Consider the following 16,171-nt stretch of genomic DNA (forward strand, 5'->3'; position numbering starts at 1 on the left):
GTTCCACAAATCGTAATGCTGATGTGCTCTCTAGGTTGCCAGGTGAACTGCAGGAAGTGGCTGTGAGGACCGCAAAGGAGGGGGAGACTCAATTAGGCGGTGCAGTGCAAGAGGAAGACTTGGGCAGAGCTGGAGATAATACTGAGAGTTTGGAATGGAAGAGAAGGCAGCAACAAGACCCAGACTTTGTGCAATTGTGGAAGTGGAAAGATCAAGGGTTCTTGCCACCGACGCAACAACATAGTTACATCGGTCCCTAGTTGAAGAAGCTCCTGGGGGTATGGAGAAGGATTGAGGTTGTAGAGGGAGCACTGAGGCTACGGTGTGTGGATAGAGTTACTGGGGAGACACTCTACCAGTTGTTGGTGCCCCAAGCTGAAACAAAGGTCATTTGGGAAGAGTACCATTAACGCTCTGGCCATCTGTGCCCTGAAAAGACATTATCCATCTTGAGACAGGTTTTGGCCAACAATGAGGCGCCAATGTGTGGAATGGGCTGCCAGTTGTAGTCAGTGCTTGTTGGGCAAAGCGGGACCCAAGGTCAGAGCCCCTCTTGTACCTATAATTACATCATACCCATTTCAATTAGTAGGTGTTGATTTTCTGTCCTTGGGTCACCCAACAGACCCTTACATGTTGGTAATGTCTGACCTGTTCTCTAAGTATGCTATTGCAGTGCCTACTAAGAATCAAACTGCGGCCACCACGGCAAAGGCTTTATGACAGAATTTGTTCCAGGTGTTTGGCTGCACAAAACGGATTCTGACTGATCAAGGTGGAGCCTTTGAGTCATCATTGTTTGAGGTATTATGCCAAGTTTATGGGTACCAGCAGAGTCGGACCACACCATATATTCCTCAGGGTAATGGGGCCTGTGAATTATTCAATCAGATGTTGCTGGGTTTTCTGGGGACATTAACCACCGAATCAGTGGCCAAATAAACTGCCAGTGCTGGTGCAGACTTAGAACAACACAGTCCACAGTACAACGGGCCTCACTCCGCATTTTGTAGTTTTTGGGCGGCATGTCCGACTCCTAGTGGATTGGTTCCAGGAAGTTCAGCCACCAGCTCGTACCTGTACATTAAATGGATGGGTGCAGCACCATCACAAGAACTTGAATCAAGTTTTGAGGGTGAGAACTTTAATAAACAGTGGAGGCAGGACCCGAGTGGACGAGGCCGACAAACAAAAGTGAGCCTCCTTCCTGGGGAGCATGTGTTACTCTGTCACTTCCATCGTAGAGCACATGGCAAGTTAGCTACACGATGGTTACCAGCCCCATTTGTGGTGGTCTCTCAGTTACACCCTCATCACCCTGTGTATATCATTCGACTTGAGGGCAAGGATGGTCTCACTCATACAACTTATAGAAACAATTTACGGACTTGTCCAGTTGATGCTTTGCAAGAGAAGTAAGCCAGCCAGGCACCAGAAGGGCAGGAGACTTCGACCACCTTATTGAATGATACAGACCATTGCAAAGATCGCTGGCCTGTGTTTGTCTATTATCGGAGGAGTCAGCCATCAGCATCGATGCCCTCAGAGTAAGCAACAGAGCCGGTAGTAATGGAACAGGAGGAATTATCAGATCAGTCTGGGCTGGCTGGACACCAGGAGGCCACTGCTCCCACTGGTAATGCAGAACTGCCCCATGTTCCAGAGTTACCTAGCTCTCAACGAGTCACCAGGGCAATGCAACCCATAAGGTACAGAACTGAGATTTGTTAAGCAGGATGACTAATGTTAAAGTGGGGGGTGGGGGGACACTGTCAGACGGTTAGCCGGTTGGGTGGGAGCATGGGGAAGGCATTCTGTATTTTGTGTGTTTGTGTGAATTCACTATTGCATGTGGGCGTTTTGATAATTATGTTTATAGTGTTTTTTATTTTATTTTTTTAATTTTTGCTTTTCTGGTTTTTGTTTGGAGGGGAGTATGGTCACTATGAATTGCCAATCTTCTTACCAACATCACCCTGTGATCCAGTGGATATGAACTAATTACCTCCAGCTGGGACTAATAACTTTGATTAAGGGTTACCGAAGGAGGCTGGATAAGAGGAGAATCAGCACATCTAGTCGAGGTCTTTTTTTCTCTCCCCCTGGCGAGAGTGGCACGAGGGAACAGCATCCTGGTTTGAAAGTGGCACAGACGGACGATATTCATTTCAGACAATGCACGCAAGTATTATGTATAGGGATGTGGGATTGCTTATTGGAGTGAATGGGTTTTACTGTCGGAGGGTTGGTTGTAAAGTGTCTCTTATTTGGATCACTTATTTATTTGAGGTGCTTTGTTGTAGTGGGTGCCGTGGAATGAAGACGATGAAGGAGCGGGTAGTCGCAGTTGACTCAACGCACGCTATTTGTGCTTAAAAGGAATGCAAGCACTCCAATCGTGTGATCACTTGAGATAAACTGCAACCACGTCTGACAGGCGCTAATTGCTCTCTCTCTCTGTATTTCTGTCTCTCTCGTGTCGCGGCCAGCGATTGTGTTGGGACTATTGACATCCAATGTGGGAGGAGCTAGACGGGGGTTTCTATGGCAATGCTGATCTATCTCTCTATGTGGATGGACTATTTCTTTTTTGGGGTTTGGGACTGATACTGTTTATGATGGATTGATTATTTATTTTGTTTTCCATGCATGGATGTATTGTGAATTTTATGGGGTTATATCCTATCTTGGTTTGTTGCATTAGATTTTAACAAAATAAAGTTTGAGTTTCAAATTTTCCTATCTCAGTGCTCTGTGTTTTGTGCTACTGAAGAGAATTGAGCCTGTGACTGGTCTACCTAAAGAGTGCGACAAATATACAGATGAACTTGATGACAGATGAAGTGGAACTTCGATGTATGTGAGAGACTGAGGTGATCATAATGGGTTTAAAGGTGGAAATGCTCAAGGATTGTCTGATTTTGCTTTCTTTCGGAGGTTTTTGTGATGTTTTTTGTTTCAGAGTCTCAGTGAGCCAGTAATACTGGGAGAATACATTAGAGAATAATACATTACAGCACTGGACTTTGTTCTGTGGAACAAAATGGATAATTTTGAACAATGATGATACTGTAGCAAATTTTACAGCAACTCCGGAAAGAGCTAAATGTGCTTGTGTGTTTGTATCAATTATTAGTGTGTTTTCACTCCAGATGAAATTACCTGTCATTGAGGCAGCAGTAGATAATGGGGTTGTACATAGTGGAGCTCATTGCCAGCCACATGATAGTGAGATAGACCTGCTGAATGAAGAGATGCTCAGACAGGTTCGGATAGAACTGGTGAATCAGGAAAAACACATGATAGGGGAGCCAGCAAACAGCGAAGGTACACACCACAACAATCATCATCTTCACTACCTGAGGGGAGGGCAATGGAAAGAAGAGAGATTTTCAGTATTTGTTAGGTGCGTAAATACATTTATTTCTGTTTTTTAGGTTATTTCCTGGGATTTGCATACTGCCAACATTCTACAAAAAATGGCAGAATGCTGGCAGAAATGTCTCACAGCAATTTTCATGATAGCTTTCAGGTGCTCCATTGTCTGCAAGTCACCCCCAGCAAGCAGTATAACGAACATGCCTTAAAAAAGCAAAATTATATATAAAGAGAGACTGGCTAAAAAATGTGCATTGTGCTACAGCCATTATTTACATACCTCAAAACAAGCTTTATCATAAATTATATCATAACCTCCTGAGACCCCCACTTGACTGCTGTGTGCATTTTCCATTACCATTTTTGATTTGTAACTAGTAGCAATGTAATGAACTGGCCATGGAGACGGTGTTAGGATCCATGTGCAGGAAGTTTATTAAAGTACACAAGCAAACAATCCAAATCGGCAGAAAATTGAGGTAGTTGTTAAGCAGACGGTATAATCCAATAAACCAAAAAGACAGTCCAACAAGGCAAACAAAACAAAGGGGTATCCAAAAGACAGTAAATCCAGGCAATGGTCATAACAAGAGAACAATCAACAATGGCAATGTAAAAACACTTGATAAGGCAGGGTAAATTGGCAATACTTTGCAATGAACAATGGAACAGCATGGTATTTATATAGTTCAAAACAGGAAGTCACCAAAGAAGAAACGGCGCAGAGTTAGTATTCGGGAGAGGGCTGGTGGTTGGTAGGAGGGGTAACAACCTCGGATATTACAAGAACCTAATAAAAAATAATTTTAAAAAATCTAGAGCAGATAGTTTTCCTAAAATGGATGTCCACATATGTGGACAGCTGGACTAAGTTGTGAAATTTTAAGTAATACCAAGCTATAGAAAGTCAGATTTTTTTTCATCAAATAGTTTATTTTGTGCCCAGGAGTGTTAGTTACTCATATTTTTGAGACTTTACAGACATTACAGCTGATTTTCTATAAAGCTGAATAAATAATTCTGATTAAAAGTAATGGCCAGTAAATCACTGCCAACCATGGTAAAATAAAATGTTGCGTTATAAAATTCTGAATCTATGTACTGATTATCATTTTCATCCTATCTCCATATAAAACCTCTGGAAGCAAAATTTGTCAGCTTTAAATGAATACATTTATTCTCAATGTGAAAATGCACAGTAAATATATTTCTACAGTATCAGAAAGACGTGGGTGGGATGAAAACACAGAACTATGCAAACAATGAGAGGTACCTGGCAGGCTTATAAAGTGGGTGCTGTTTTGTGATGGGATGTGATGCCTGATGAATTAATCTAGAGATCTTCCTGCTAGAAATACGCTTACATTTCTATCAGAAAGACTCAAGATTATTGGAATAATACGAACCAAAAGATACAGTACTTTGGTGTAAGCCCCATCCTACGGTTCAGTGCTCCGATGCTGCTTGAACCATCAGATCCCGCCAGAGGCGATGATGGCGGGGGAGTGGAGTTCACACCAAAAGGAATTAGGACTTTGGGAAAGGAGGAGGTGAGAACTGGCTTAACAATAAAAATAATAGTTTAATAACAAACTTAAACAAAAAGACAAACACAAACACATGCTGGGCAGCTGCCCATAACTCTCTCTGTTGAATTGCCGTCTCCAGTCGCCTTTATCCCCCTCGGGCTTGATCAGCCTGATTAGGGGCCAGGTGTGCAGAATCACGGCCCGGCCCCACCCTCCGCCCTGCCACATTCCTCCCTCGTTCTCTCAGGCGAGGAGCCCCCGGCATGACGTACAACCCCCCCCCCGACACACACTTTTCCGGCCCCATCTGCCGGCAGGTCATCCCCACCTTCCTGGATCTGGGAGAAGACAAGGGGAAGGAAACAACAACAATAACAAAAAAAAAAAAGTGGTACTTATACACCGTAATGGTCATGATACCAAACTAAAATAATACTAATATTTAAAAAGAGAGGGAAAGGCCAATGCGGAGCAGCAGCGGGAGAGAGAGAGAGGAGAGAGAAAGAAAAAAATAAACAACTTACTCGCCTGTTCTCCGATACGCCGTAGCCTGGTCCTTGGCCACTCCTCCACCCTCTAGTGGATGACAGCCGTGCCTCCCCGGGCGGATCGGAGGCAGTCCTCCGGCCCCTGGTGGATGGAACGGCTCGTCGCATTTTCGGTGGATGGAAGGGGTCTCCTCCACCCCTGGCAGCGGTTCTCCTGCTCCAGGCAGTCGGCCAGGAACCCTTTCCTGCTCGCGGTCAGCGGTCCTCTGACCCCGCCGCGTTTTAGTGGCTGGAAGGGGTCTCCTCCGCCCATGGCAGCGGCCCTGACTGCTCCAGGTGGTCGGCTAAGAGTACCTCCTCCCCTCACGGTCGGCAGCTGTTCCTCCGCTCTCAGGCGGCCGGGCTCCTCCGTCCTCCGGTGGATGGCTGGGCTGCTCCATTGGGGTGGATGGTAGTGGTGAGGACTCTACTATGGCACATCCCTCCTCCTTCCCGGGTTTCGGCACCAGTGCAACAATGTAAATGGGAAAGGAGGAGGCGAGAACTGGCTTAACAATATAAATAACAGTTTAATAACAAACTTAAACAAAAAGACATACACAAACACATGCCGGGCAGCTGCCCATAACTCTCTTTTTCTGTCAAACTGCAGTCTCCGGTCACTTTTATCCCTCTCGGGCTTGATCAGCCTGATTAGGGGCCGGGTGTGCAGAATCACGGCCTGGCCCCGCCCTGCCATAGACCTATTTAACCTAAGCCTCCAAACCAAACAATTAGACTCAGGACAACAACCAGGTCTTCAGAGGATGAGGGACACATCTGAAAGAAAATAAATATAAATAAATTATGCAAACATAAGCCTTTAAGGCTGTACGACATGCTACTGTTGTGCCATACCCTGTAGAGGGATAGGCTAGCTTATGAGTACTGCAGAGCCCCTGTGAATGGGTGAGTCTTGTTTGTGCAATATCTTTACAGAAGGGTAAACAATGCTTGAGAATGAGCCCTTGTTTGGATTGGCATGGTTATTAATAAAGAATAGCAGCATTTGCGTTTGAACACATTTTGCGTTTGATGACATTTTGCGTTTGAGCTCTACAATGAGGGCGAGCATTATTTGTGCAATACCCCTGCAAAGATAAATTATGCTTCGCCATGTGAAGGGAATTTAAATGCTTTTACATAAACCACATTTGCGATGTCATAAGATGCTTAAAAGTACACCTGAGACATGCTGCAGTTGCGGCGCCTAGAAAGCACATTTGCGATGCTTAGAAGATGTAAGGAGCTGACCGCAGAAAACACAACTTGGCTGCACACTTTTGCGCTGCCAGCATGTTTGCGCTGCCAGCACTGTTTTTATAACAATAAATTCATACAAATACCTTACTTACCTGCTACTACATGTTACTGCCCTGACCTTGAGCACATGTAGTGAACACATATGTTGATGAACTAATGTAGAGAGCATGAGTGGTGAGCTTATGTTTTGACCAGCAGATGCAGAAATGAACTACAGTATATGCAGAAACTTGAGTAATTCAAACGTTAGTGAAAAAAGCCCCATAGTCTAGAAAGGCCCCATGGTTAGAAACCTTCATGGTCCTATACTAATAAAATAATAAATAGTTTCAGTGACCCACAGTAATACAAATCTCTCCACTGTAATGATGAAAGATGACTCTCATAAAATGAAACATGTGACATAGCTAGATATGGAAATAACACCTTGATTTGATAATTTTTTGTAATAGAGCACAGTCTGCAGTGTGCTGTTAATGAAACACAGAAATGTACTGAGCAATGCCTACCGCTAGGTATCAGAGGACACGTAGCAATGATGATGCTTTCTCTTTAAGGAAACGCGGATGTGGATACGTGAGAAAAGAAAACACAGCGTGATTTGAAGTGCGATAGGAGCAAAAACGCAACGTAAGAAGCATCATCTTGACGGATGATTGGACCTCATGCATAGAAGTACTTGTGCGTAAGGACGTGCATGAATATTGGAAGTTCTTCTTAACTACCATTTTCTTCTCAATTTCTCTCATAAGAAAAAAGTTACAAATATTTGGTATTCCAGAAAAAAACTTCTTAAGAAAGTTCTTATCTTTTTTTCTTTAAAGTGTTCTTAAGAAAAAACTTAAGAAGAATTTAAATTCTCAGATTTGTTTTCTTAAAAATCGTCGTAAATAACATCTTAAAGTTAAGATAACCTCAGTGTTGTTTTAAACCCCAAAAAGTAATATATTTAATGAATTTACTGGGTTCTTTAAAATGTTGAGTCAGAAGTCGCAATGGGCTATTTATGTAGCCCAGAAATTTTATTTTTAGACCAAAACACGTTTTTGGACTCTTTTGTGTTTATTTTTATTTTCATATTATAAACCATGTAAATGTTATCGCGAAATTCAAACAATATATGTTGTTTTGAAATTTCTTAATGTTAATGTTAGTCAATTCAAACGGAAGTGCTGCATAGCACTCTCTCTCTCTGCGATCTTTAGAGTCCATAGAAACATAATAAATATATAATTAAAAAGCTAAGACTTTCTTTTCTCCCCATCCACATCCCTAACTGAGCTGGCCACAGCACAGACAGTCTCCGACACCCTTTTCCATACCTCCCTCTTACTTTCCGACATGATCTAATTATCAAGCTTCCCAAGGAGAACTTTCTTGCAGTAATTGCCTCAAAAGAACCTCCAGCTCTTGTCAACTGAAGTTTTTGTTTCTTTTCTTTTGCTCCTTGTCAAATTAAAAGTTGTCAAATTGTTACCAGCAAGACAAGTAAATTCTAGCTACTATGAAGTAGTGTACACACACTTTATATTCAAAAAATTAGCGGGTGCTTACTACATAAAAAAAAGATTAAGATACATTTATCGTTACGATTTGCCAGTGTTGAAGTATTGAATTTGTTGTAAGCTCTTAGACAAGGCAACTTCATGAGCAAGCTAATACAGTAAGATCAGACTAATGTCAAAGCCTGTCATTTTATTCTTTAGAAAAAAAATTAAAGACAAATGATATAGAACAGTGAAATCGTTCACAGAAACTTTAACTTTTCCGTCTTGCCTGCACTCAAGTCGATTCTAGTATCTCACACTCACCCTGCTTGGAGACGGATGACATAAGCTCCTCTGTCTTCACTCCTCTGTCTTCACTCTCATTGGTAGTTGCTCGCGAATGTCACTCGTCATTTGCATAAAGTTGTATTTTCTCAACTTGTCGCTCCCCATTGCGATCTCTGTCGCCAAAGTTCGCGACAGCTTGTATCACCAGAAGTTGCTGTGCTCTCGTTTAAAATAAACAGGATGGTGTCACTGTCTCGTGCGATGTCGCTAGCTGTGTGAACAGGGCTTAAGATGTTCTTAAGGAATTATTTGAGAACTTCTTAAGAATTTTTCAAGAATTGCACTTAGGAACATTCTTACGAATTTTCTTAATTATTTTCTTAAGAACATTTTTATGAATCCGGCCCCTGCTTCCCCAATAAGAGAACGCTCAGGTATGCAAACACTGTGGTAACATTTGAGAAATGTGCACCCGTGCTAGGGTGCCTGAGTGGTGAGGCCGCCGTGCTGCGAAATGCACAATCATCTAACATGGTCTAGTAAAATGAATATTGCCGCTTGAAGCGATATTGATGCATTATAAACAGGGTTTGAAATTAACACATCAGCAGTGGCGGGTAACTCCATCACTCTTACTAGCCACTTTGACGGGTAATGTTTTCAGGGTTTTTTCTGCATAGAAAATGTTATGAATTTCGGGTGGCTCGGAAATGCTGCTGAAGCAAATTTTTGGTATTTAAGGCTCATAACTCACACGTGCATCTGTGTGGGGTGAATGAAGCGTGTTTTCACGTGATCACCACTGTGCACATCAGCATGCTCCAGAGATTAAATTGCTAGAGCTCTGGAACAGCGCAGAGTAAAACTTGATTTTGTGGCAGCCGACAGAGAACACAGTACTTATGTGACCCATTTGAATTCTACAGAGAACCTTTTAGTATAAATCTCTATAAGGAGGAAGTCAAACCTCTCAAACTGCTAGACAGCCACTAAAAGAGCTTATAGGCATTATAAAAAGTACTGCACTGACGAGGTAAATTGGAAACAAATAATACACATGATCAGTTTTTAAAATGCACAAAATCAACCGTATCAAAAATATGTTTGTTTTTTGTTTTTGTTTTTTACTGCAGTAGCACTAATTGGTAATTTGTATAGATTCATATTAAATCTATTAGGGCGAATCTATTAGACTTTATTTTTATTACAACTGTGAAAGTTGTAGTTATAGGTTTCTAAATGTGTTTAGGCTATACATTTATTCATAACAAATACTATAGTTTTTTTTTTTTTTTTTTTTATCTACATTAACCTAACCACAGTATTGTGGAGCCATCCATGGTCTTGCCTGTGGTTATGGCCTCATAATTACAAATATCATTCTTATAGCGAAGCCAAAATACAACATCCACACGTGTGGACACGGGGTCGCACGAGGTTAAAGCTGCTGTGTGTAATGTTATTAAACAATATCTAAATTAATTATCCAGGCTAAATGTGAAGAGTCAACTAAAAGTAATACATTTTTAGGTTGATTTTCCAGAAAAGTGTAATAAAGGACAGATATCAAAACATTGTAGATATAAAAACATTGTTATTTTTGCTTGACTGACCCGATATTGCAACATTGGCTTAACCAATGGCAAGGTTTTGGGGTGGAACTACCTGTTATTCAAAAACAATGGAATATGGGGTAAGTTTCTGGTGAAACCTGTTTAGAAAAAATCATTATGTTGGCTTGCCAAAGACAAATGTTAAAAATCCCTAAACCAAGACCAAACTTTCTGACTGTTAAACTTCCTAGCTTTCAATCTACATTTAAAAAACTCGGCACATATTGATCTGGCTCAGTGGCCATATCTTTTCAAACTGATCATACTAACGTTTTCTTTCTTTCTCTTTCTTTCTTTCTTTCTTTCTTTCTTTCTTTCTTTCTGTCTGTCTGTCTGTCTGTCTGTCTGTCTGTCTGTCTATCAGACAAGGCTTTGTCAAACCAACATTAAAGTTTGTATTTACAAACTTTACCTATCTAGTTACTTTTGTAATTCTATCTGGTGCCGCTAGTGGCACAGAAACTACATTTTGCAACTTTAAATTACATTTTACTTTGCAGCTAATGGATGCACCTATTCTGATTGTGAAATTCTGATATACAATATGTTCTTTGGTCAAGGCCAGGCAATGCTGGCTCTGACTAGGAGTATTTCATGTAGCAGAACAAGAGCTACTTTGACTTCACCTTGCCATGTTGGTTTTGCCACTGCTACAACAAAAAAGCTGCCATTGGACAGCTCTGGTATCAGACTACTATAGCAGAAAACTGTCCTTGGTACACAACATATAAACTGCCCTGACCACTTCAGGCCGTAAAAAGCCCTAACCTGCTCTTGTTCTTCCACACTGGAGAGTACAGCTTGAAGTGTGCCTGAAATCAGCATGGAAATCACCATGACATACGCTGCCAGAGGACAGAGTATGTTGCAGCAAATCACTCAGTCACCAAAAAACTGCCTGAGACTTTGATGTTCTATGAAGAAATGGACACTCATGTACTCAGACGTATGTCACATTGTGTCATCATACTGTAAGTACCACATACTGTATATGGGTGAGAAAATAGAATCTGTTTGTTTTTTTATGTGGAGGACAAATAATTTTTAGTTGAGGAAGGATGTGAGGGAGACAAAGATGGAAAGAGCATATCAACAACAATGGCATGTTTTGTTTGGGGTCGAAGAGACCCTTTTAACACATCTCAAAACACATATTTAACAAAACACAAGTATCAGGTTGGTACTTCATGACTTTTCCTAATCTTATGAGAACTGAGTGTAAATAAAATTTCAACTTGAAAACATTCATCACACATCCTCTATGAAAAATGTAAGATTACTCACAAAGACCCCAAATATAAAACAAACACAACTACATGCAATACATTTTTGCATGCTAATATTTTCTGCATGTTATCAATTTGGATTTGTTTTATTGTAATATTTGACATCAAATTGACCTCAAACACAAACAATTTTAACACACTGAAGTCACATTTCTGTATTAAGGGCATATATTGTATACTTTGTGATACAACTGAAGGTGAAAGCTTCAAATGTGTTTGATTTGGTCTGGTAAATAAAGGTTGTGGCAGACAGCCTTTTGGTCATCTGAAAGGAGGAAGCGGGAACCGGATTACCAACAAAAAATACTTTTAATAAACAAACACAACATAAACTGCTTTTCAGCATAACCAAAACACACGTCGACACACACACAGCTCCGTGTGTCTCTCTTTCTCTGGCGTCTCCGGCTCCTCCTTATCTCTCTCTCCCACTGACTGGGACAACTCAGTGCCAGGCATGCATGCTCATGGCCCGGCCTACCCCTCCTCCTCGACACAAACCTCCAACGCCCAATTCAGGCCAGGGAACCAACCAACCAGCCTGACCTTCGCCTCCCGGCGGACGGCAGCGTGCTCTTCCACCTCCTGGCGGATGGCAGCGGGCTCCTCTGCCACCTGGCAAACCACTCCAATACCACCGGATCATGTATCCTTGGCATTGCGATCCTCCGTCAGCAGCGAGGGCTCTCTGATGGTGGGTCTTTCTCCAATTCCGGGTTTCGGCACCACTGTGGCAGACCTCTGCCTTCCCTACTGAGGAGGAAGCGGGAACCGAAGTGAACAATCAAAAAGACTTTAATAACACAAACATAAAACTGCTTTTCAGCATAACAAAACACGTGTACACACACAAACACAGCTCTGTGTGTCTCTCTCTCTCACGTGCGAACTTGCATCCCAGGTTCCTCCCTGTCTCTCTCCCGCTGATTGGGGCAACTCAGTGCCAGGCATCCATCGTCACGGCCCAGCCACGCCCTCCTCCTCATCACAAAGGTTTATTTTGAAATCGCTATTAGGATTTTTTTTTTTTTTTTTTTTTCTGGGAGCCCAAACATAAAGCTAGTAAAGTCAATCTCAACAGAATATAAGGGTTTAAGAGAAAGTGGACAGTAGGCAGTAGACAGCAGAACTTATCTTCTTGTAAGTGTGGTGAATGAGGCAGACATACACTATATTGCCAAAAGTATTCGCTCACCCATCCAAATAATTGAATTCAGGTGTTCCAATCACTTCCACGGCCACAGGTGTATAGAATGAAGCACCTAGGCATGCAGACTGCTTCTACAAACATTTGTGAAAGAATGGGCCGCTCTCAGGAGCTCAGTGAATTCCAGCGTGGTACTGTGATAGGATGCCACCTGTGCAACAAGTACAGTCGTGAAATTTCCTCGCTACTGAATATTCCACAGTCAACTGTCAGTGGTATTATAACAAAGTGGAAGCGATTGGGAATGACAGCAACTCAGCCACGAAGTGGTAGGCCACGTAAAATGACAGAGCGGGGTCAGCGGATGCTGAGGCGCACAGTGCGCAGAGGTCGCCAACTTTCTGCAGAGTCAATCGCTACAGACCTCCAAAGTTCATGTGGCCTTCAGATTAGCTCAAGAACAGTGCGTAGAGAGCTTCATGGAATGGGTTTCCATGGCCGAGCAGCTGCATCCAAGCCATACATCACCAAGTGCAATGTAAAGCGTCAGATGCAGTGGTGTAAAGCACGCCGCCACTGGACTCTAGAGCAGTGGAGACGCGTTCTCTGGAGTGACGAATCACGCTTCTCCATCTGGCAATCTGATGGACGAGTCTGGGTTTGGCGGTTGCCAGGAGAACGGTACTTGTCTGACTGCATTGTGCCGACTGTGAAGTTTGGTGGAGGGGGGATTATGGTGTGGGGTTGTTTTTCAGGAGCTGGGCTTGGCCCCTTAGTTCCAGTGAAAGGAACTCTGAATGCTTCAGTATACCAAGAGATTTTGGACAATTCCATGCTCCCAACTTTGTGGGAACAGTTTGGGGATGGCCCCTTCCTGTTCCAACATGACTGCGCACCAGTGCACAAAGCAAGGTCCACTAAGACATGGATGAGCGAGTTTGGTGTGGAAGAACTTGACTGGCCTGCACAGAGTCCTGACCTCAACCCGACAGAGCACCTTTGGGATGAATTAGAGCGAAGACTGCGAGCCAGGCCTTCTCGTCCAACATCAGTGTCTGACCTCACAAATGCGCTTCTTGAAGAATGGTCAAAAATTCCCATAAACACACTCCTAAACCTTGTGGAAAGCCTTCCCAGAAGAGTTGAAGCTGTTATAGCTGCAAAGGGTGGGCCGACGTCATATTAAACCCTATGGATTAAGAATGGGATGTCACTTAAGTTCATATGCGTCTAAAGGCAGGTGAGCGAATACTTTTGGCAATATAGTGTATATTACCGGTCAAAAGTTTTGAAACACTTGACTGAAATGTTTCTCACGATCTTAAAAATCTTTTGTATGCTTAAATGTTTGAAATTAGTTTTGTAGACAAAAATAGATTTGTGCCACCATTTTAATTTATTTCATTATAAAAATACAGTTTAATAAAAAAATTGTTAAAAATTTTTGAAATTGATGACTTGGACCAAATAATAAAGAAAAGCAGCCAATAAGTGCCCAACATAGATGGGAACTCCTTCAATACTGTTTAAAAAGCATCCCAGGGTGATACCTCAAGAAGTTGGTTGAGAAAATGCCTAAAGTACATTTCTGCCAGTTCTAGGCAAAGGGTGACTACTTTGAAGATGCTAAAATATAACACAGTTTTGATTTATTTTGGATTTTGTTTAGTCACAACATAATTCCATAGTTCCATTTATGTTATTCCATAGTCTGATGACTTTACTACTATTCTTAAATGTGAAAAAAAAAAAAAATTATAATAAAGAATGAGTAAGTGTTTCAAAACTTTTGACCGGTAGTGTACACACTCTCACACATACACACACATGGAATACAGATGACAGTAGCAGACAGACCTTTTCACTGCAGGTGAGTTTCACAGTGATTATTTCGTGCAGCCCTGTCTGACCCTCCTCTCCTGCTGCTCTTGTGTGTGAACTCTGTCTGCTGTGTTAACTCAGAGTTCAGTAGCTGACCTGTAATGTGTGTCTGTGTGTATGCAAGTGTCATGAGCAAAAGGGATGATGAAGAGAGGAACAAGAGGACGAAATGATAAAGACCTTGCGTTTGGCAGCCAGCTGCTCTTGGTAACAGTCAGACGAATCTCCTGGGATCTCACTGGCCCACAGAGTCAAACCCACCACCAGATAAGCACAGCCCATCACCAAGAGAGGGAGGAAGTAGATCAGCACTGCTACACACACATAGTACCTTCACGAAAAGGATAGATAAATAGATAGATAGATAGATAGATAGATAGATAGATAGATAGATAGATAGAGAAAGGGAGAAAGAGAATGCATAAATATTAATTAAACATTTCTAGATGTAATTTGCAACCTGGTCTCATAAACCACTTTACTATACTTACATCCAGTGGCGGACTGGGAACAAAAATCAACCCTGGAGAAAATTTTGGTTGTGGGTTGTGTCAGTGTGCTTCACTGCATATCACGGCACCCTTTTGTGGCCGTTCAGCTAATCACGGCCCCAGCTTATCTACATATCGCGGCCCACTTTGGCTTATTGCAGCTCCGTTTTGCGGCCGGCCCACTGGGAAAAGTCTCCCCATGTCCAGTCCGCCTCTGCCTAAATTTTTGCTAAATTATTTTTTACCTGCCTCCTTTCCAGTTTCGTGGCAAAATAAACATTAGAGGCGCTGCAACAACAGTGTTTATAAGTTCATAAAGACATACTTTTCACCCTGTTCTTAACACAATGCCATCTTATTGCCATCTATTCTAACACTTTTACTATAGCGCATGACTTGTTTTAGCGATTCATTTGAATGTTTGCATTACATAACCAACTACATTTACAGGCTTGTTCAAGTATGTTTAAATTAAACGGCAGCTCAACTGAGGTCCTAATTAGTACCGAGTCCCAAGTACCCATGGCTTGACATTAGCACCCACCCACTGGCCGCAGCCAAATCTAATTTAATTGTATTCTTCTCGTGTTCAGCGCATTATAAGCACTAAATATGCCTTTCAAAACTTGCACATGCATGTGCGGGTGAATAAAGCATGTTTTGCTCGAACCGCTGCAGTGCACATCAGTGTGCTCCAGAGATAAGATCACCAGAGCCCTGTGACAGCACAGAGCGAAACTTGCATTATTCAGTCGGGCAGCTGATATTGAGGCAGCCGGCAGAGACAGTAGAACCAGAAAACAAGCCCTGGATGGAAGCGACACAAAATGAAGCGGTTGCTTCAACAATTGCGTTTTTTATCTCACATTTGCTTGTATGACACTATTGGTTAGGTTTAGGTTTAAGGTTTATTTAGAGATCATTTCACAAAAATATCACTACCATCACATCATTTTCATGACATCATATTGGTAATTAAAGCTGTGTAATCTTTTATGTTAAAATATTTTCTTGGATCCCTATTTAATATGTATAGACAACTATAACAAGTAAGCCATTTGTAGGTTGATTTCCCCCAAAACTATAAACACTGTGCCACTGTGGCACTACCACAACTTTGCTCTGTTTGAGCTTCTTGGAACACCACTTATCCAATCACGAGGAAAGGTAACTGCTGCATATTTATTATTATACAACAATTAATTCCGGTCCACAAATCTGATTGGACGAGACACGTTTCATGAGTACTGATGTCTCAGAACATCAAAAATCTGACCCTTT

General features: G+C 42.0%; 1 protein-coding gene across 1 annotated transcript in view; it reads right to left on the reverse strand.

Moving 5' to 3' along the window:
* Positions 1 to 3,158: 3,158 nt before the first annotated feature.
* LOC127432406 (substance-P receptor-like) overlaps positions 3,159 to 16,171 on the reverse strand; it is a 54,905-nt gene continuing 41,892 nt past the window's right edge. Inside the window, exons 4-5 of the mRNA XM_051683454.1 lie at positions 14,580 to 14,730; positions 3,159 to 3,359 (exon numbers count right to left, since the gene is read on the reverse strand). Coding sequence (XP_051539414.1) covers positions 3,159 to 3,359; positions 14,580 to 14,730 — 352 coding nt within the window. The remainder of the gene's footprint in view (positions 3,360 to 14,579; positions 14,731 to 16,171) is intronic.

The sequence above is a fragment of the Myxocyprinus asiaticus genome, chromosome 4 (genome assembly GCF_019703515.2).
Source record: "Myxocyprinus asiaticus isolate MX2 ecotype Aquarium Trade chromosome 4, UBuf_Myxa_2, whole genome shotgun sequence".
NCBI lineage: Eukaryota > Metazoa > Chordata > Actinopteri > Cypriniformes > Catostomidae > Myxocyprinus > Myxocyprinus asiaticus.